The 21702-nt window shown below is 34.9% G+C and overlaps 1 protein-coding gene across 1 annotated transcript; it reads right to left on the bottom strand.

Moving 5' to 3' along the window:
* Positions 1-11071: 11071 nt before the first annotated feature.
* Positions 11072-19882, bottom strand: LOC104266726 (solute carrier family 22 member 15-like). Its single transcript, XM_009863651.3, has 13 exons — positions 19787-19882; positions 18324-18417; positions 16765-16923; positions 16393-16496; positions 15571-15725; positions 14733-14922; positions 14238-14361; positions 13919-14081; positions 13408-13581; positions 13231-13339; positions 12771-12870; positions 11903-12042; positions 11072-11284 (listed from the first exon to the last, which is right to left on the bottom strand). The coding sequence occupies exons 1-13, from the start codon at positions 19846-19848 to the stop codon at positions 11194-11196; spliced, it is 1665 nt and encodes a 554-aa protein (XP_009861953.2). The 5' UTR covers positions 19849-19882; the 3' UTR covers positions 11072-11193.
* Positions 19883-21702: the final 1820 nt, after the last annotated feature.

Genomic DNA, 21702 nt, shown 5'->3' with positions numbered 1-21702 from the left:
ACACCGTAAGCAGCAGCAAAATTTTCATCTATTTCAAGGCTTGAAACATAGGTTGCATGTTGTTCTTGTTCTTTCCTTAAACTCTATGTCTGACGATTTAACAAAGATGTCACTATAATTGCACATGCAAAACCTACAGATACGACCGCAGCTACTAAAGCATTTTCGGAAACCACCAATATCGTGGGCACCCAAATTATCTGCGGAGAGTGTTGCAATTGTGGCACGAATAAAATTGTTTGTTTTACCAACTTGCACCCCTGATGTTTCTAACTTTTTAATGTCGTGCACCAACAACGGTTTCAGTAGCTTGATGTAGCCATACTTTTTAATTAGCCTGCTCGGAATCAGTAAAGCCAAGAAAATGTTTCGAAGAGCAGAAAAATGTCGTGTACCAATATTTCCAACCACAAAATAAAAGCCTGTAAGCTTATTTTTTCTTTTGGAACTTAATTCCTAATGGCTTACATACTTCTAATTCGTCGCAATAAAAGTGCAGACGGAGCATATTTTTATCTCCCTTAAAATATTTATGATTTTTAAAAAATAAGCCATCTGTGAAATCACAGAAATAGTTGCACCCTTGAGACGGTAAAAAGTTAACTTGATTGGATGGAAGGTTGTTGCATATAGCTTGCCAAACATCATTGTGACTAAGGAATTCTTTGACTGTATCCAGAATGGGAATGTATTGAGATACGTTTCATTTACGTTGAATTGCACAGGTTCAACATAACCAATGGATTTACAGTAACTGTCAAAAACAGTGTGATTTTGAATATTTTCCCATGCAGTCATGAAGCATTCACTATCGAACAAATACTCATCTTTGCCATGAATAAAATTGATGTTTGCTCGTAGTACGTTTTGGTGAAAAACAGTTACAAATGCAATCATATCTTATACATCTGTAAGTTGAGTCCGGCAATACATAATGTTCTTTCATTTTTATGCACATTTTGCAAAAATTTGTAATAAAGTTGCTTTTATCCTAAATGCACTTATCTTCTTGTTCCGGTATTTCTTGCACTGGAGATAAATCACAACTATCTTCTACCTCGGTAAGAGGATCATCATGAACCAGCAATAAATCCGGTGAAGCAGATTGTAATGGCGTCTCTCGTTGGTATTTCTAAAGACTGATCTGTGCATTCTATGTAAATGCGTTTTATAGCTTTCCTGAGTAGAGTATATTCTTTCTGTCGGATATTTTGCAACGAAATACTCTACACATATGGTGTTGAAAATATAAATGATCCAGAAACTCACGCTTTGGTACAAGTTTGCACATGGGCAAGGTAACGAAAATTGCGCCATGAAATAACTAGACACTTACTTCCGTTGTTAAATTAAACCTAACAAACAGAAACAATTATGGTATTAAAAAGAAAATCAACCCATGGCATTCTCTACACGAAACACACCTTCTTACAATTCGCGCGCGAAACGGTACTTATTTACTGCTTGACCAATTTTATCTGCAACATAGAAGTTGAGGTATTGCAAAACCAGCGTTATCGAGCACGTGGGCAAGGTAACGAAAATTGCGCCATGAAATAACCAGACACTTACTTCCGTTGTTAAATTAAACCTTACATACAGAAACAATTATGGTATTAAAAAGAAAATCAACCCATGGCATTCTCTACACGAAACACATCTTCTTACAATTGAAACGGTACTTATTTACTGCTTGACCAATTTTATCTGCAACATAGAAGTTGAGGTATTGCAAAACCAGCGTTATCGAGCACGTAGTGGTCTCATATTTGACTCATATAGATCCTTTTTCGTCGAATAGTTGGTCTTGTTGTTTTTTAGACGTTTTTCCGCACTTATCACAATTCTTAATTCTAGCATTTATTCTTTAATCTCTTGATTAAAATCATATTAAATATTTATAATTTTTAGACAAATTTTTTAAGATTAAAAACCGCGTGTGTGCACCGACGCGTAGACGAGCATCGTTTCCTATCGTTATCTTCGGTATAAACAACGTGTCTCTCGTTTCTTCTTGTACCTATTTTTACTAAATTTGTACATATTTTTACTCCTGCAATTGGATGTATATACGTGTGGACGTGCATGCGGTTTTCTAAATTTGCACACACAAAAAAAGGTTACATACATCAAGGTTACAAAACTATATCCCAAAACATACATACCGAACAATTATTCAGGTCGCAAGATGACATACAGGGTCGCTCAAACAAATAGATGTTTACAGATGCAAAACGGCAGCCCACTTGGGACTCCAATAGCAAAAAGGAATGCAAAAAAATAGTTTCCCGCAATCCAACTTGGCGCAATTGTGACGTAACACACAACATAAAAAATAACTTTTACAGCCTTAACTAGTTCGGGGACCCAACACAAACCACGAATCTAATTATAAAAAACTGCAAGCATTAAACACGTTACAATCCTGATTATAAAATTCTACATAGTAAAACTGGAACAACCTAACTGATCAAAACTGCCTTTTCGCTGTTACAAAGTTTCCCGTGACTCTTCATTGAAAAGAAAAGAGAGTTATGTTATATGCGCGCTAACTCCCGCTGTGAACGAATTCGCATGACGATAAAAAAAGAAACGAAAAAAAAATAATTTGTAAAAATTAAAACCACCCTATTGGAGATAAATTTGCAACCTAATTAATAAGAACAGGGTGGGAGGGACTACATTTAGGTCAATAGGTGGAAATATAACAACACCAAGGGTGGAACTGACGAGGAAGGTTGAAATTTACCACCCCAACAGTGAAAATTTCCACCCTTACGATTTACAGTGTAAACAGAGTAACTCACTTCGATGTTTTCTAAACAAATTAAATGATGAGCAGACAAACTCAACGCTTTTTATTTCCTTAAACGTTTAGTTGCTAAATATGCTTCAATAAAAAAATCCTGCTTTCGCCGAATCTTCAGGTGTTTTGGCAACTTTAGATTTTTTTGTCCTGTGTGGAGATAAAGTAAGAATCTATTTGTTTTTTAAACTGGTCCCAATGTCAACGAATCGAATAAATCGTAAAAGCAAAAACGGCATTAGATTTCAGTACTAATCTGCATTTAAATTCATCAATATATATATATAAACATGTTACTTGGCCAGAGAACATTAATTTAGTGTTACAAATTAAATTAAAACAAATTTAATCGTACAAAAATACTTACATTAAAAGCTATACAAATTTAATTAAAACAAATTTAATCGTACAAAAATACTTACATTAAAAGCTATACAAATTTAATTAAAACAAATTCAATCATATAAAAATATTTACATTACAGAGATCACAGATCTAATGAATGACTAATTAGCATAATATAGTAGAGTCGGGGAAGATGGGACACCTTTAACACATAATATCCAAATAGCCTAATCGTGTTTTAAGCAATTAACAACGGTCTGTGGAAGTCGTGAAGATACGGTTTTATAATTCATTAAATGTTCTTTGTTTACTAATAAATAAAAAGGTGTCCCATTTACCCTTACCCTGCTACATTAATTAATACTTTTACTACAACGGTCGACTGGGCTCGATGAAAAACAAATCTGAAGTAACCAACAAAACGGGTTCTAGTCGCCATTGGTGACTGTGGAGCAGTAGGCAAAATGTATTATACATGTATTATAACTAATGAAACTTCTGATGTATGAGGATTGAGTGATTGGTAAAGAATATGTGTAAATACGCTTTGTACAACTCCTGTACCATGTGTTTACTGTAAACTTACACTAGTTAACCTTGTCTTTGCCTAAAAACGATTATTTTCGTGAATTTTGACAAACCGTAATCACGCAGTAATTAGGTAATGTTAGAAGTTAATATTAATCATATGATGTTGAATTAAAAATAATGTTTCAATTACGATTAAGGTATAATAGTAGTGCATTTAATGCGTCCCCATTTAAATGCTATAGTTTGTTGATTTAGTCGTGAATCGTTGTGTGGATTTCTTATCTCACAAACACGTGCCGTGGTTCCCCACCAAACTATTAGACAGTGTTTCCGCTATGTAAAGTGCATGAGGAAACTAATTGATAATTAATCGCTCATCGTACGGTTTTAAATCTGAAAAAAATTAAATTTATAAATATATATTATGATTTGATTTCAATCAAGAGAATAAAGAAAAATACTAGAATTAAGGATTGAGATAAGTGCGGAAAAAAGTCACGAAAAAAAAAACAACAAGAACAACTGTTTGACGAAAAAGGATCTATATGACCACAAACGTGCTCAAAAAGATATACTAGCGTGGCAAAAAAATCATTGCCGGCAATAACTTTGGTTTAAAAAACTTTGTGTATGATTATGAACAAAATGTTTCCCAATATTTAAATTCAATAAACTAACAAGCGGCATTCGTTTCTACAGATCTGCGGAGAGAAGAAAGTTTTATTTTATCACACACTTATGCCAGGACAGGAAATTGTCTGCAACTTTTTCATCAGCGACAATTTAACAGATTATATGTAAATTGGTCTGCTTTTCGTTGTTACTGTCTAGACGTGTACGTGATGAAATGATAATTTACAGATGAAGAGTTATACTTCTATTTTATCATATAACATATATTGAAAAATATTATTGTAGGATAAGATGGATACTGTTAGCACTTAAATCTCATAGTTTTCTGAAAAGTTTTGAACAAATTAAATCGCTCTGTTATGTCGTTATAGTGCGACTCTTTAATTTCAAAATATTTTTGTATTTACTGCCAAATGTCGTTATGGTGCGACTATTTAATTTCAAAATATTTTTGTATTTACTGCCAAATGTCGTTATGGTGCGACTATTTAATTTCAAAATATTTTTGTATTTACTGCCAAACGATAAACGTACAACGTAGTTGTTATAATATTATGCAATGTTGCAGCTTTCTTCATCACACACTTATGCCAGGGCAGGAAATTGTCTGCAACTTTTTCATCAGCGACAATTTAACAGATTATATGTAAATTGCTCTGCTTTTCGTTGTTACTGTCTAGACGTGTACGTGATGAAATGATAATTTACAGATGAAGAGTTATACTTCTATTTTATCATATAACATATATTGAAAAATATTATTGTAGGATAAGATGTGTAGAATCCTACAACTTACGTCACGACCAATCCCGGGCCAGCACGTGACATTTTTAGAACATAGACAATTAGCGCCATTGTTACGCATTTCTTTACTTTACCTATGTCGGCCATTTTTAAATTTATAGTTAGATGTCAGTGCGTGTCTACTGTATTAGTGTCTGCTGTATTAGAATATTTATTACTTTATGTGCCTAACCGCTGATTCTATTTGAATAAGGTGATAAGTGTGTATTTGTTTTGTTGTTTCCCGTACCCGTTGGCCCTACTATAGTCACAATTTGAAAACCTCTTTAGTACTCGTCACTCGTCGTTCAGTCCCCCACCAACGTGTAATAAACTTCAAGCAAGAGTCAGAGTGTATTTTCATAAGGACTTTTTTCGATTTAAATAGAAGCCATATTACGGGGTTTGGGTGCAGGGCCGCGCCCTTTTTAAGACCCCCGTAACAAGATGGCTACTGTTAGCACTTAAATCTTATAGTTTTCTAAACAGTTTTGAACAAATTAAAGCGCTCTGTAATGTCGTAATGGTGGGACTATTTATTTTCGAAATATTTTTGTATTTACAGCCAAACGTTACTCTAGTATATAAACGTACAACGTAGTTGTTATAATTATTGTTGCAGCTTTCTTCTGTGCTGCGTTTGTGTGTGTAATCACGAATCGAAGAGACAGCATCCCATTTTAATCTTTTCTTAAGAAACCGTTCATTCTGAAATCTGATTGGACACAGATCGTTTTAATGACTTCCTATTAAATTTCTAGCTTACTCTCTATCGCTTCTCTTTCTTTGATTTTGATACTAAACGTTTTAATAACTGCCATTGTGGTTTTGGCTTGCAATATTGGAGTTTACCGATAATTATTTTGCTTGAGAAAAACACTTCATAGCAATTTTGTTATTATAAAGTAGAGTTGGTAAAAAAAGAACAAATAGGTACAAATTGCCGAATAGTTTAAAAATCAATACACAAAAGGTATTTGGGTGACACCACAACCGTCAATAAAAGTCACGAGGGCACACGGTTTTATAAATCCTAACTGTTCTTTGTTTACTACCAAATTGGAAAAGAAAATACTGAAATAAGGATAATAAAAGTTTTTTTTCACTTGATTTCGTTAGAGACAGAAACGAAGGGTACGTGCGTCTCTGTGTAAATTATTCTTTACCACTTCGAGTGGCAACAACAGTCGTTATAACACGGGTGTTGTGTTTTATATACCTCCCCCCAGCTTACAAGGTTTTCAAGAGAGAGAATTTGTTTAATCGTTTTGTTATTTCCCAGTTGGTCTTACAGTTTCACAGTATCGGCGCTCGTACAGACTTCCTCCAGACATGATGACTGTCAAAACCGTAGTTATTTCGCTTTGTTTTAATAACTCCCCGTTAAGGTTCTTGTAAATACTCTCTTTCTTTGTTCTCCATTTTCGTAAGTGATCTTTCATTTAAAACGTTGTTTTTGTTTCTTTATTATCTTAACGCAGTTTCGTCTATAGCTTTCCTGTGTAGACATGCCTACGTGTTGAAACGGTTTGGCTGTAAGGATCAATATAAAGACGCCAGTATGTCGCCGTAAGTGAAAGCGGCACCTTTACATAGCAATCTCAAACATGTTTTAGCTAACAAACTTTCGAGAAGTTTTGTTCTATGTTATTGAAGTTTAATAAAACATTTTTTTTATTTACTGTTCCTGAGAAGTATTTTATATTCTGGATTTGAGAACGTAAGACTTCAGTTAGGTCAACATTTATTCTGCTGTATACAATAAGACATTATCGAGATATTTCACCAAAACACGGAACAATACGTGAAACAGTCGCGTTATTTTGGTTTAGTATACAAAGTTTGGTTAATTGTTGCAATAGAATTTTAGTTGTGTTTTAGTCCTTACCGCGTGTACTGAAGAACCTATGGGTACCGATTCTACGAAATCGTGCGCCACATTCAGTGAGTAAAAGAGACTTTACTCCTTAAATCAGAGGCATCGGAAACAATCAAACAGCGCTTGTAATAAGAGGCGCTAAGTTTTAAAATATTTCATCAGTTTTTCAAAAGAAATAAAGTGAGTAACTGATATGTTTTTGTATGGCTAGTGGTAATTATAGTGAGTAACTGATTTGTTTCTGTATGGCTAGTGGTAATTATAGTGAGTAACTGATTTGTTTTTTGTATGGCTAGTGGTAATTATATTTTGCAGATGAACAAGTCAGCACTTCTACTTTTGCTTCTCATTGGACTTCTCGTCCTCACCGAAACAACTACTGCGCTGCTGAGTCGTCGTTAAGTCCCGCCGCTGCTGACACTGTACTAATGGTCTGTCAAAATTATCAGCTATACATTAAACCAAAAACAAAAGGTTTTAAAAGTTACATACGTGGTGACTCATAAGCGTACTCCAGCTAACTCTCGTGTTATAAAATAAATTATGTTGCTTCGTCATGCTAAGATAAATAAGTTTAATTTATTTATGTAACTTTTTTTTAGGTCCCGACATGGAGTCCGACGACTCTTCTTCATGGGGAAAACGTGGATTCGAATGATTGTTGTATAGCCTAAGCTGCAATCTTACGATTTTAATAAATTAAACATCAGCAAAACGTATACTTTGTGTTTTCTACCAGTCTTTTTGGTTTTTCACATATAAACAGCTTAATGGATATGTGTAAAGTTTTATATCTTGTATTGCCAATCGGCCCGTGCACGCGATAACACAACCAAGGGAAAACTGAATGTCACTTAACAAAACCATGCGATCGACTCTTAAAAACACAACGGTTCACGCAAAACATAAAGATCATGAAAATATAAAACAGTAAAGTACCATACGAACACATCATTCATTACATATGAAAAACAATTATAAGAATGTGTTTTTTAAATAAACCGCCCAACTTACTAGTTAGTAAAAAGCCTCGTAATGCTTAAAAGTCGTGCAGGGTCATACCAACGAAAATTCAGAATTTGTGTATTAATAGAGATGCTCAAATGTGTTCTAAAGGTACCATTAAAGTTTCAAAATATAAAACAACCTTTGAAAAAATGAGTTTTGAAACCTCAAATTTATACGCTGGAATAAAACAAATTGGCTGTGGCACAATTTATTGGATTTAGGATTGGAAAAAGTTCACTCAACTTTGATCGTTCACTCAACTAAAATATTTAAGAAAATTTGAATTTAATTCCGATTTGGTACAATGATTGCTTCTTGAAGAATATATGTTAAAAATTGTAAAACACATGTTTTGATTTTTAATTGTGAATTGAACATAATGGCTACATACTTTGCCGAATTAGCACTTTTATCCTATTAGTTAAGTTTTAACACTTTTTTTATATTAAACCGTTTTTTACGTTACACTCAAACCTGTTGTACCATTTTCTTTGTAAAAAGTCAGTTTTTCTTATTGGAAATCTAAGCATTTTCCAAACAGCCCATTTTTACCTCGGCGTTTTTTTTCACGCATTTTTTTTAAACTGTATCTTTGGGTCACATTTGAGCGTCTGTATAAACATGTTTTTGTTGGTATGCCGCTTTAAAATGAAAATTAGGATTTAATAAATAAGCGAATAAATGATACTTTATTTGAGCTTGCGTGGCGGGAAATTACAGTCGTTATAACACGGTTTCTTATTTCATATATAGCAGGGTGGGGGAATACGGGACAACTTTAGCAGATAACATCCAGATATTCTTACGGTTTTATAATTCTTTGAATGTTCTTTGTTTCCTATTAAAAGAGACGAGAAAACAGAAGAAGAAGCTGTCCCATCTTCCCTCACCCTAATATATATCGTGCCGGTGTCAAATTGGTTTCCACAAGAAAACCGGGTCCCATCAAGTACTGCGCATGCGCAGACATTAAATTTTTAATAGAAATCAACACTTTTATTAGATATCTAGATTTCTTGTTCCTAACGAATAGTACTTAAATATTTAGAAAATTAAATATAGTCATGTTTTCAGATACTTTAATTTGTTTAATAGGAAAATGTTTGTTTTGTCGCCCTTTGTTGTTGCTGATTGTGTGTTAAGCGTATTGGCAACTGGTCATACGTGATACAGTAGCCTATTATTGAGCACGTTAGTGGTCATACAGATCCTTTTTCGTCAAACAGTTGTTCTTGTTGTTTTTTCGTGACTTTTTTCCGCACTTATCTCAATTTTTAATTCTAGCATTTTTCTTTATTCTCTTGATTGAAATCAAATCATAATATATATTTAGAATTTTTCAGAATTGAAACCGCATAATTAACGATTACTTTACTCTTTGATCAAATGCGCTAAATTCAAAATGCACCTTAAACTTAAATTTTCTGTTTGTTTAAAGTGCTAACTCGTAAAATTTTCTGTTTGTTTAAAGTGCTAACTCGTACTTAAAATGTACTTAAAATGGTAATCGGTAACTTTTGGCTTTGTTTACGTTAGTATGCAAATATAAACAAAAAGTATATATAGTAGTCTCGTATATCTCTTACTAAAAGAAAACAAATCTAAACTATTTGTCACGGCAGGCGAGGATCGAACCCGGGACATGACGTTAGTAAAACGCGCGCTGTAACCGTTAGGCCAATGATTCAAACTATTTCCATTTAAGTGAGGACGCATTAAAAGTTTTTGATCAAGCTCAGTCGACCGTTGTAGTAAAAAGGGTTAATTAATACTATGCTAATTAGTTTATTTAACGTGCTCACCCATTAGATCTTTGATCTGTTGTAATTATGCTACGGGCCGCCATGTAAAGTTTTCCTCGCTATATTTGCGACGCGACTCGAATCGGCAAAATGCGGTTATAACAAATACTGTGCAGTCAGGAAGTTCAAAGCATGCGTTGGTAATGAAAAATAATTCTAGAACAGTTTAGACTCCGTACTTGCGGGGTAAAAGACAAAGTTTCGCAGTTTTTTTCCCTGTCGCGGTATAACCCCTATACCAGAGTAACAAGTGTGGAAGGTTGGCTGATGCTGTGCAGTCATAACTATTCTTGTGACAAAACAAAGGCAGTGTAAATTATCACATAAATAATTAAAATATTATTTCAAATCATAACATATATTTATAAAGATGTCCCATCTTTCCCGACTCTACTAGATTATGCTAATTGGTTTAAAACGTGCTTATTCATTAGAGCTATGATCTCTTGTAGTTTTAAATGAAAATCAGCACTGATTTTTATAAAAAGATAAATCTTAATCAAGGAATGTACAAACATGTCGCACTTTACAGTTGTTTTTTTTTTATTCACAAACACAATTTTAGATTTTTCTTAAAATGTGGTTAAAAGTAGCCAGTGGAAACCAGTTTTTTTGGGAAGGAACCAGACTCCTGCGACAACGGCTTACTACTAAGTCAGGGGTATAAGAATTAACACTGTTTTGATGTATATTATATTGGAACTTAGTCAAACAAGAACTCTGGTTTTTATACCGAAACAAAACTGAAAATTTAAATGCTAATGTAATTTATTGGTAACTTAATGTACAATACGATGTCAAGTTTTACAATGCAATATGTTACAATCGGACTTGATTTGGAAGAACTCATACAACTAAAGCTAATTCAGATGCCAAAGCGGTTTAATCCATTGCAATCTGGGTTTACAGCGCCATAACGTAAAATTAAAATATGGTAGGCTGGGGGAAGATGGGACGCCTTTAAACATAATAACCAAATATCCTGATCGTGTTTTAAAAAATTAACAACGATCTGTGGGAGCCGTGAAGATAAAGTTTTATAAAAAATCGTTGAATGATTGTTTACTACCAAATTGGAGGAGAAAATACATTGAAAAGCAGTCCCATCTTCCCCCACCCTACTATACATTATGTTGATGGGTTAACATAAGACACGTTTTAAGTCCCTTTTTTTGCTTCTTCTGGTAGTAAACAAATAATATTTGTAGAATTGTAAAGCTGTAGGCTTATGCCTGTAAGGAAATGTAAGATTTAGGTGCGAATGGTATTCAGCTTACCCAACAGTACTATGTTAATATTTATTTACTGAAACTTATAAAACGCAATTTCGTAGGGTTCCGGTGAAAATCCAGTCATGGTTATAATAAAACTACACTACAACATGACAGCTCTACACTATGATGGCGCTACAATCTAGTAACATTTCCATTTTCACTTTTTTCTTCATCCACATAAGCACAGTTAGTGTGTTCCTCGTTCGATGTCCTTTTTCCTTTGCTGTCAAACGCAATACATTTTTTTTCTTTACCAAGTAAACGATTAAATGTAACTTATTTATCCTCGTGTATCAGGGAAAGTCGTTATAACATGGACGTTTTGTTTTATACACACCTCGTTTCCGCGCCAAACGCAATACATTTTTTTTCTTTACCAAGTAAACGATTAAATGTAACTTATTTATCCTCGTGTATCAGGGAAAGTCGTTATAACATGGACGTTTTGTTTTATACACACCTCGTTTCCGCGCCGAGTCTCGAACCGTATTATCCAGGCAAGAAGCAGGTGCAGTGCTAGGCAAGAGAAATGTCCCCTATTTATCGTCGCGTGGCCACATAACTATGTATGGTTGTACCATTTCAGATAGGGTTTCTAAACCTCTTTTAATGCGCGGTCACAGGAAGCATTAGAGTTTTCGGGCAATATTCGTAAAGCAGAACTTGTAAGCTTGGAGTACACTAAACATGATATAACTATAACTACAATAAAAAGAGAGGTTTGAATCGTTGTTACAGGCGATGCAACCAAATAAAAAGACGTCACAATTTGGGCAGGGTTAAGAACTGTGTAAACAGGTTTAAGCTATTATAACATGTAATTACTATACTGATTGTTTACCTCCACCATTTTAAACAGAAAATGTTGTCCCAATAAAACTGCTCAGCGTCGGGAAGCGAACGAAGATATTCGGCTTTATTTGTTTCCGGAAAGAAAAGTGTTGTGAAGCCGGCCAGCACTGACAAGGTTCCAAATATTGTCTAGTTGTAAATGAACGAATAAACGTATCAATTAGTGTTAAGTAAATAAATAAATATTTAATGAGTAGATAAATCTAAATGGCCGATATCATTAACGAGTGAATAAATGACTGAATGACTACGCAAATAAAAAGGAAAAAATAAGTGAATGATTTTCTTAATTAACTAATAAATAAATGAGTGATTGAACGAGTCAAGTAATGAGTAAATGAATGAGTAAGTAATTGTGTGAATAAATAGTGTAATTAAATAAGAGACGATAAGTGAATGAATGAGTAAAAAATAAATTTAAAAAATGATTTAATGAATGGGTAGATAATGATAAATGATTTAACCAGGCGAAATTAATGAGCGAAGGAATAAGTAGCCTATGAAAGTAAATAAAAGTGTGAATAAAAAAGTGAATAAGTATTTAAAAAATAATTTGTGTATGAGCGAATAAATAAGTAAATAAAAGTATGAGTAATGGCAAATACACAATAAACTAGAATATTTAATGTTTTTAAGGTGCTAAAAGCATTGGTTTTGATTTCTATATTAAAGTTAAAATAAAATAATTTTTGAATAGCTTAACCAGACGTAAAAATAGTTTTTTATTTCACGTTTCGTGCAAGAATTCATACGGTCGGTAAATGTTCTGAAAAGAAAAACTTAATCTCACATTTGTAAAAAGTCTGGGTTTCGAGCAAACCTTACGTTTGGCCGTTTCTCCTACCGTTTATAATTACCTGGGTAGCCCATGGCACAGATTTCTGTAGTTGAAGGGTTAAAGGACTAAGCATGCTACCGACTCGAGCAGACATTGATCCCATGCTCACTGCTGTTGTTCTATTACGAAGATTATGTTTTTGAAGTGTTGAGCTTAAATTTGTGCTTATACCATACCATGATTTTCATAATTTATCTTTTTCAAAACGAAAGCAACGATTATGTTATTTAAAATGCTAAGAAACAATAATTGTTAAAACAAGCTATATAGATACAAAGTGTGAGAAAGAGTGCCAATTAGGAAAGGTGGCTTTTGCACCAACAGAGAGGTGTATTCGTGCATACTATCAATTATAAAATGGGTGTCTCATCATACACCAGACACACATGGTGTATTCATTCACCTCATGCTCACTGTCGAGTTATAACATGGGTGTTTTCTTATACACCAGATACACATATAGTTATGGAATAACCTACCTCGCTTCTATTGGGAAAAGTTCGGACGTAACTTGATAAACCAAAGCAAAACCAAGCGAAGCGAAAAACTTCCCTATAATTGCAAGAGCAGTTGACGCATTCAACAAATCTAAAAATAATGTAATTGCTGTAAACGTGTTGTGTTAATGTTATAAACATATTTCAAACATGGCTCACCGGTATCTCCATTGGAGAAGTAGTCGCATAACATCGACGAAATGCATGAGAGCCCACCCAAGATAAAACTGCCACTCAACATAGGCTTGCGACCAAATTTACCCGAGAAATATAGAACCAAGTAGGCGCCTACTTCTACTAAACCGTTCAATGCAGTATTTAGATATGGGTCGCCTGTAAATGAAAGAGAACAGTGCTTTAATAAAGAGACATGCAGATAGTATATTTCTAAACAAAGAATTAGCGTATATGTTTTATATAGCAGTGACTAGAACTGACAGAATTTGTTTAAGCTTGGGAGTAAATACACATATAGTTCTAATGAACGGACACGTAGAGTACAAATTTAGAAACCAAAAGGTAGATCATCGGCACCGCATGAAACGGTTTGTATGTGGTGACACGATACAGTTTGTTATCAAGTATACATATGTGTATGTAAGTATAAAATGATGCGCACGTAGTTGCATTCAACTGGGAACTTCGTTGGTTACCAATGGTCATACCCTACCTGCCAAACTTCCACCGTTCAATGTAAGTCCATAGAACACCATACTAATAGTGAACCAGATAAACAAAATGTCAAGACAAATCACCCGCATGGCTGGGAAACGAAAAAGATCCCAAACTCCAAGTTTCTTTGCAGCTTTTTCTTCAGACTTCCTTGATTCAATCTATAACAAAAGCAAGAAAAACTTTTAAACTCCACTTAAAGGTTTGTTTTTGATTTGGATATGAAGCACTTGAATATACACATAAATTTGCGCGATTATGTGTATATTCAATTTAATACTGGCTAGTTTTTCAGGAACCACAAGAAACCGATTTACATGTTTTTCTTCCATTTCCACGATCCTGTCCCAAGTTTCATCACTCAGCACTTTCCCTTTACTTTTGGCGAATCGTCCAATAACAGCCTTTGCTTGGTTGTATTTTTTATTTGCCAAAAGCCACCTGTAATAAAGATGTTAAACAAACGTTTCTAGCCTATAACAGTCATTTTTAATATAAATGTTCCTAAGTAATTTAGAACAGTTTTTTTTTCTGATTTAAAAGAGCTTAAGGTACGCACTGAATTGTAGGTACCACAGTGAGTATTGAACGTGGAAGCTTTCAGTTACGGGGCACACATCAATTTGGCCACCACAATGAGCTCCGAACCTGGGAACTTCCAGTTACGAGGCACAGACTGAATCGGACCGACCGTAGTGAGCCTTGGTTTCGGAAGCGTCTCGTTTCGAGGCAGTCATTAAATCGTATACACCTACACCACAGTGAGCCTCGAACCCGGGAGCCAGTAACAAGACACGCAGTCTATCACGAACCTGGGAGACTCAGGAATAAAATACACGAACAATAGGAAAATTGCAGGACTTGCACCAACGTACAACTGGATACCTCTCCATTCCCTTAACGCATACGCAACTCCAGGTAGAATGGCGTGACTTAAAGCGGACCCCATGTTGACTAAAAGACCAGCTTGTGTTCGCCATTCAATGCCAGATATCTCTGTCACTAATAAAAGTAGAACAGTTGATGAAAGACAGTCGTTATAATAAGGGTATTCTGTTTGATATAGCTCATGCCGGATTACAAGTTACCGCATATGTAATTTTGTAGGTGATTATTTTTTTCGGCAGCTATATTTCATTTAAAAAAAAATATTTTGCTAATAGTCTGGATAATCCTTTAGAAACCATGTAGGTTGGAGTAATTGTCGTACCGTATCTTATCCAAAGACACATACGCCCAATAGCAGCTTTGATACCGAAATCTTATCCAAAAGACACATATGCCCACTGAGCTTTGATACCGAAACATTTTGGATAGAGCCATGCGCTAACCAATGTGGATGAATGAATAAATTAATGTAACTTACAAGTTATCATGTACGTTACTTAGTGGGTGATTATTATTTTTTTTAGACAACCCATCAGTGACCACTGGGTTGGAGCAATTGCCGTTAAGTGTCTTGCCCAAGGACACATACGCCCACAATGGTAGTAGCGTCGAGCCGTGAACCCATTACCGCTGGGTTACAGGCAGGCGCGCTAACCACTATACCACGGCGCCGGTAATGTACAGATGTATTTCCGATATATAAGCGACATATATTCTTTCATTCACTTCTTCACACTGTATGTATAGATGGGGACTTCATACCGTAAGTGAACTGTATGATGAAGCATGGGATTCCGAAAATTGCAGTTAGAACTCTGGTTACGACGAATATCTCGTAAGTTGGAGCAAACGCACAACCAACCCCAGTAGATACAAGACAGAGGCAGAAAACTATTATTGCCACCTTACGACCAAACCTGTAATATTGAGCTAAGTTTACATAACATATAACAAAAAAAGTCATTTATCCCTTTAAATGCAGTAACGAAAAAATAGGTAATTGATTCAAGGCTCGTCGCTGCTACCATTGTAAGCGTATGTGTCCTTGGACAAGACACTTAACGGCAATTGTTCCAACCCAGTGGTCTTTATGAATTTTCTAATTTAACATCTATATATATAAAAAAAGAATGAAAATCCCCAAAAAGTAATCACCAACAAAGTAACATACATTTTAACTTATAAGCTGGCAAAACGAGCACATATAATAGCCTTACGGAAAAAATCAAATTTACAACTTTTCTCTAACCTTTTATGAAAGTTTTAAAATAAACATAAACTAGCCTTATAAACTTTTTCCTTAATTTTGATAACAATTTTGTATGGCTTATATAGTTTGGACAGCAAATCATTTTACTACTTGATGAAGTTAATTTCCGCTAAACGATACAACCACCTTTAAGCACTGACAGCATAATATTGGCAGCATAGAGTTTCGAACGCAATAACATCTGTTCTCTTTGTGAGTTCTGATCCACAGCGGAAGTAATGTCAACCATCGTTAAAACGCATACACTCTCGTTTAGTGGGTAACCAATACAATCTAAAGGTTTACACTTATATTTATACAATGCATAAACTCACCAGTCTGACATAGGACCCACAATGGCAGAGCCGATAAAAATTCCAGCGAAGAACAAAGTGTTGGCCAGAGTATCAAGATAAACTCTATCACATACAAGGTTGAACTGCAATATATATGGTTTATGTATACTTCTGGTGCAAAAGAAAACAACCAATATTTAACTCGACAGTGAGCATAAGGTGCGTGAATACACCATGCGTATCTGGTGTATAAAAATACTTTATAGCGTATAAGAACAATGTTATAACTTGATAGCGACGAAGTTTCGTCTGTTTTAATAAAAGACAAACAGTTTGTTATTCAATCAAGAGCATGTGTTGTAAAAATAAATTCTTTCTAAAAGTACAATAATCCTAACGGCCATATCTTACGTCGGAGATTGTGGTAGCTTTGTACACCGATGTATCGTAGTAATAGCCTTTATCACACGTCATCACACCAGCTTCCATTGGTGACGTAATGCATGAAACGTCATCACCTCCGGTGCAGGTTGAGAGGTTATAGGCATACCTCTGACACGCGTCATATGTCTAGAATACAAATAAATGTTTCACATTACTGTGCATCTCTGTTACCCTCAATGCGTTAGCGAATATCATACGTGTATGTAATGATCAAACAGAAATTAAAAGCGCTATGAAAGAAAATTTATAAACAATCTAATCTCAAGGCTGACTGTGTAACGACAATTTCCGTTAAGAAGTTTAAGCGCCCACCCCTAACACCCTATACCGTTGAAACTACTCACAATTAATTCATAAAACGTTTTGTAGTAAAATGTAATATAAACGGGGGCCTGCTGTAAGTAATGACAAAGCAAAGAAATGACATTATCCTCGCGTGGGTGAAAAACGACGATCGTTATAACACTGATGTTCTGTTTCATACTCTTCTTGCAAGCTTACGAGTTACCAAGTATGTTACGTTGCGGGCAGTTATTCTTTTTCATTATTTGTATGTGACTGATAATTAGGACAACCAAATTATCTGCTTTTAAGTGCCTCGCCCAAGGACACACACACCCGCAATGGTAGCAGCGACGAGCCTTGAACCCATTACCCCGGGTAAGAGGAGGCAAGTAACTGTTAACGGTATCAAGCCAGATAGAAACGGTCGTTTTTTATTTTTCAACACCAGTGCGTCTATAACTGCCTCGTAAAAGGTTGTAAAGAAAGCTAGGCGATAAATTAAATATCTGCAAATATACGTAAAACGCCACACAACAGAAAAGGCACATTAAATAAATATTGTTGTAGTGCTTGTAACGTTACAACACCTTTACCTACCATGACTGTATTTCAGAAAACCATTTTTTTAACCAAAGCTATCTAAAACCAACGTGTAGATTTAAGCCAACGCAGATATTGCAAGGCGTGGTTCACATTTTCACACGAATTCGGGCTTTATATTTATGATCTGGTGCTACGAAAAAGTAACCAACAAAAATCGAGTCCAACCACTAGTAATAATAGGGAAATATATTTCGCCTAAATGGCTTCGCCAGTCTCTTATTTAAAAAGAATGATGCTGTTTGTGAGACTGCCGGTGCCACTTGAGCGAAATTTATTTCTCATTTACCGTTAGTGGTTGGACTTGATTTTTGTTGGTTACGTTTTCGTAGCACCAGAACATTACTTTATTTCACTATACAAGAATCGTTCAACTATAAGAACATCCGATCAGGGTCAGATTCGCAGAACTTATTACAAGTGCTTAACGTTTATGTTTAAACGCTTTGACAGTTATTTTACTTCGGCATATGTTATCCTTGGATATTTTATTCCAGCAAGTTTAATAAATATCGGCATTTTTATTATGCGTGAAATATAATACACGAGGCAATTAAAACAAAATAGCGATGGAAAAGACTGGTGTTTCCCTGCCACGCGTGGAATAGGCAAGCTACTTTCAATTATTTATTCATACTTGCCTGTTCTATTGGGTTGTACGGAATTGTAAGGTTACGAATCTCAGATTCGGTAAAATTGTACGAGTTCGGATCGTCGATCGGTGGCACGGAACATCTGCAATGCAGGGAGCTTATTATAAACACTTTGCTAGTTTCTGTATGTTTGAAAATTATGTACTACTAATTGTGTACTAAAAACTATGTATAGTAGAGTGGGGGGAGATGGGACATCTTTACCACATATTATCCAAATATCCTGACTGTGTTTTAAATAAGTAGCACTATAGTCTATGGGAGTCGTAAGGATACGGTTTTTAATTCTTTAAATGTTCTTTATTCACTATTAAACGGACACCTTTCCCTACCCTACCATGTCAGGTTTTAAATCTATGTACCAAAAAACATGCACTTTCCCTATACCCACTGTGTTGTTTTGGGTACTATAAGTTAGAATACACGATAATTATGTCTCCAAATCTAAATACGTTAAAATGTGACTTAAAGTCCGTCTAGCTATTTTTAAAATTATACTACGCAAAAATAAACATGGATTATTTTCGCAATAAAAAGAACGCCTACAATGGTAAAGCAAGAGCGTCAATTGGCACAATAAGGACTACAGGCAATCGTGCTAACCACTCTGCCACGGCGCTGTCCCAAGCATTGTTTCAACAACACAAAAACAAAAATTTAATTAAAACTGGTACTGAAAATGAATGGAACTTGCTTTATCGTTGTGTATACACGAGAAACAACGGTCGTTATAACACGGATGTATTTAATGTATATAACTCGAGTTACGACGTATGGAAGTTTGTGGAAGGTTGTTTTTTTCTGTTAGGCTGTCAATTTTATACAACTCATTAGTGACCATTAGGTAGCAATTGCCGTAAAGTATTTTTTTTCGCATACGCCCGCAAATGTAGCAGCGTCGATGCTTAAACCCATTACCTGTAGGTTATAATTGGGCGCGCTATTTACTGCGCCACAGTGTCGGTATATAGGCTGTCCAAATTCAGTAAATGCAATAGCGTTTTGACATTATTTGTTTAAATATATAATATCCAGCAATGTAGGACTGAGTAAACTGAATACGCAGCATTCCAGATATTTAATGTATATAATACAAAGATGGAACATCTTTTCATTCTATTTTCTTGACGCATTTGGTAGTAAATAAAGAACATTCAAAGAAATATAAAACCGTATTCTCACGATTCCTATAGACCGTTGTTGGTTGTTTAAAACCTTATCAGGAAATTTATATATTATGTGCTAAAGGTTTCCCACCTTCCCTCACCTTACTATATATACACATTATCTCTATTCGTACAAACTGGCATAAAATACAGTCCAAGTCCATATATACCAAAGTAACATACATGGTAACTCGTAAGCTGGCACGAGTTGTTAAACCCGTGTGATAACGACTGTCGTTTTCCGGCCACGCGAGGATAAAGTAAGTTACATTCATTCATTCATACCTGTGATCGGGAACTGCACTAAGAAATACTGCAGCCTGGCTTGTTAAACTTGAGAACAACATTAAGGAGGAAGCGAGACATATTATAACAATCTGGTACCGGCTTATACCTCCTATTTCCTCTTGATACGCCTCGAGATCCATTTTACTTTAACAGTCCCAAATGGAATAAGAACTAAAAGTAATTTAAAATTTGGGTATTAAGTCTGTTACAGGATTTTACAGTGGTTATGGAAAAAGTTACTTTCTGAATACCAAATTATTTATCAGTAGATGCTTCAGACTGTAACTTTGTGGATAGTAACCTCTTTTACACTAAATAGGAATTAAATTACTGCATGAATAAGAATCGACTAAATGAGCAATGACATATGCGATACTCGCTTTAAATTAGATCTTTCTTTAAATTATCCAAAACGAAAAAGCTGTTTTTGATCAGTAATATTAAAGTATGGGAACAGATATAGTTAACAGTCCTAGTACTCAAGCTATCGCAAACATACACTCAAAAATTGCATTTTGTGGCTTGTAAAATAACATCTTGGTTACAGCTTATCTGTGTTAATAAGTGACGAGTTGCATTTGCAAAGTTGTGCAAAAGCAGGAACATTAAACACTCCCCGTTAAACAAGCAATTAAAGTGAACATACCGCAGCGTTTGTGTTTGCTAAGAAAACAATTAGATAATTTTTTTAGCTGCTAAATCTTTGTGTACATAGTTGCTCAATAGAAAATATCGGAGCTCAGCAAAATCTAGGACAATTATTGGTTTACAGAAATTGGTTTAGTGGTTTAAATCTACATAGGTGGCAAATTAAGTGACGCATTTCCAAGTGATACAACTATTAAAGTTAAAGTAGTTAAGTAATGAAATAAATTTTATTTATTTATTCATGGTTGCCACTTCAATAACCACAGTCGAGTTGCTGAAGCTGTTGCAGTGTGTGGATAAGCACATGACTTTTGGTTGAACAGGGTGAGAGAACAGCGCTACTCCAGGGATTTACTATAAAGTTACAAGCAAACACATTTTCTACTGACATGAAGTAACCTTATTCAAATAGAATGCTTTGTTAGCGTTTAAGAATTGAATTACTACAAACATATACAGAAAGGGTTATTTTTCTCCGTGACTTTAAATTGAGTAAAGGAAAGAAGAAAAACTACATAAACCGCCCTGGAATTTACTGACTATAATAGTAAACGGGACAATTCTTCTTTACCGACATTGGAGATGCGCGTTCTATTCTTTTTTATTTCTGTGAGTGTGTAAAACAAAACACCTACGTTTACGCGAAAATAAAGTCAGAATTTACATACATACAAATACAAACAAAAAGTGACGATTGTTGTTTCTTAGCTTACAATAAATACATGTATAAGAGTCATCATTCGTTATTGAAGTTTTCGTATGCTGGTTCTGGTGTTTTTAGATTTTCGTATTTCGGCGGTTGATCTAGTTAAGCAAGGTTCAGTTATTTTTTTAACATAACTTACACATAAATTAGCAAACATAAAACACGATCACCAACAGAGTTAAGAGGTAACTAGTAAGCTGACACGAGGTGTATGAAACAGAACACCCGTGCTATTAATTACCAGTACCCCGGCCGTTTTTCGTTAACACGGGGATAAAGCAAACTAAATTCGTTCACTTAGCCAGTCATACACAAAAACTCAAAACCAAGAGTTGTGGCATATGGAATAATATGGCCCGATGCTTGCGTCATATCCATGTAATCTGTATTGACCACAGAAGTTGGGGGTGCTGTTTCAAGCAATTTAAGTCTGCAACAATAATTTTGCAATTGTATTAAACCAGCTTTATAGCAAAGCAACATAATTTAGGTTGGCGTGGGGTAAAGCATTTTTGTATGTTTAATTTACCTGTTCCACAAGTACAACGCATATGATAGC

This window comes from Ciona intestinalis, unplaced genomic scaffold, assembly GCF_000224145.3.
Source record: "Ciona intestinalis unplaced genomic scaffold, KH HT001124.1, whole genome shotgun sequence".
Taxonomy (NCBI): Eukaryota; Metazoa; Chordata; class Ascidiacea; order Phlebobranchia; family Cionidae; genus Ciona; species Ciona intestinalis.
This window is presented reverse-complemented; position numbering and strand designations above follow the sequence as displayed.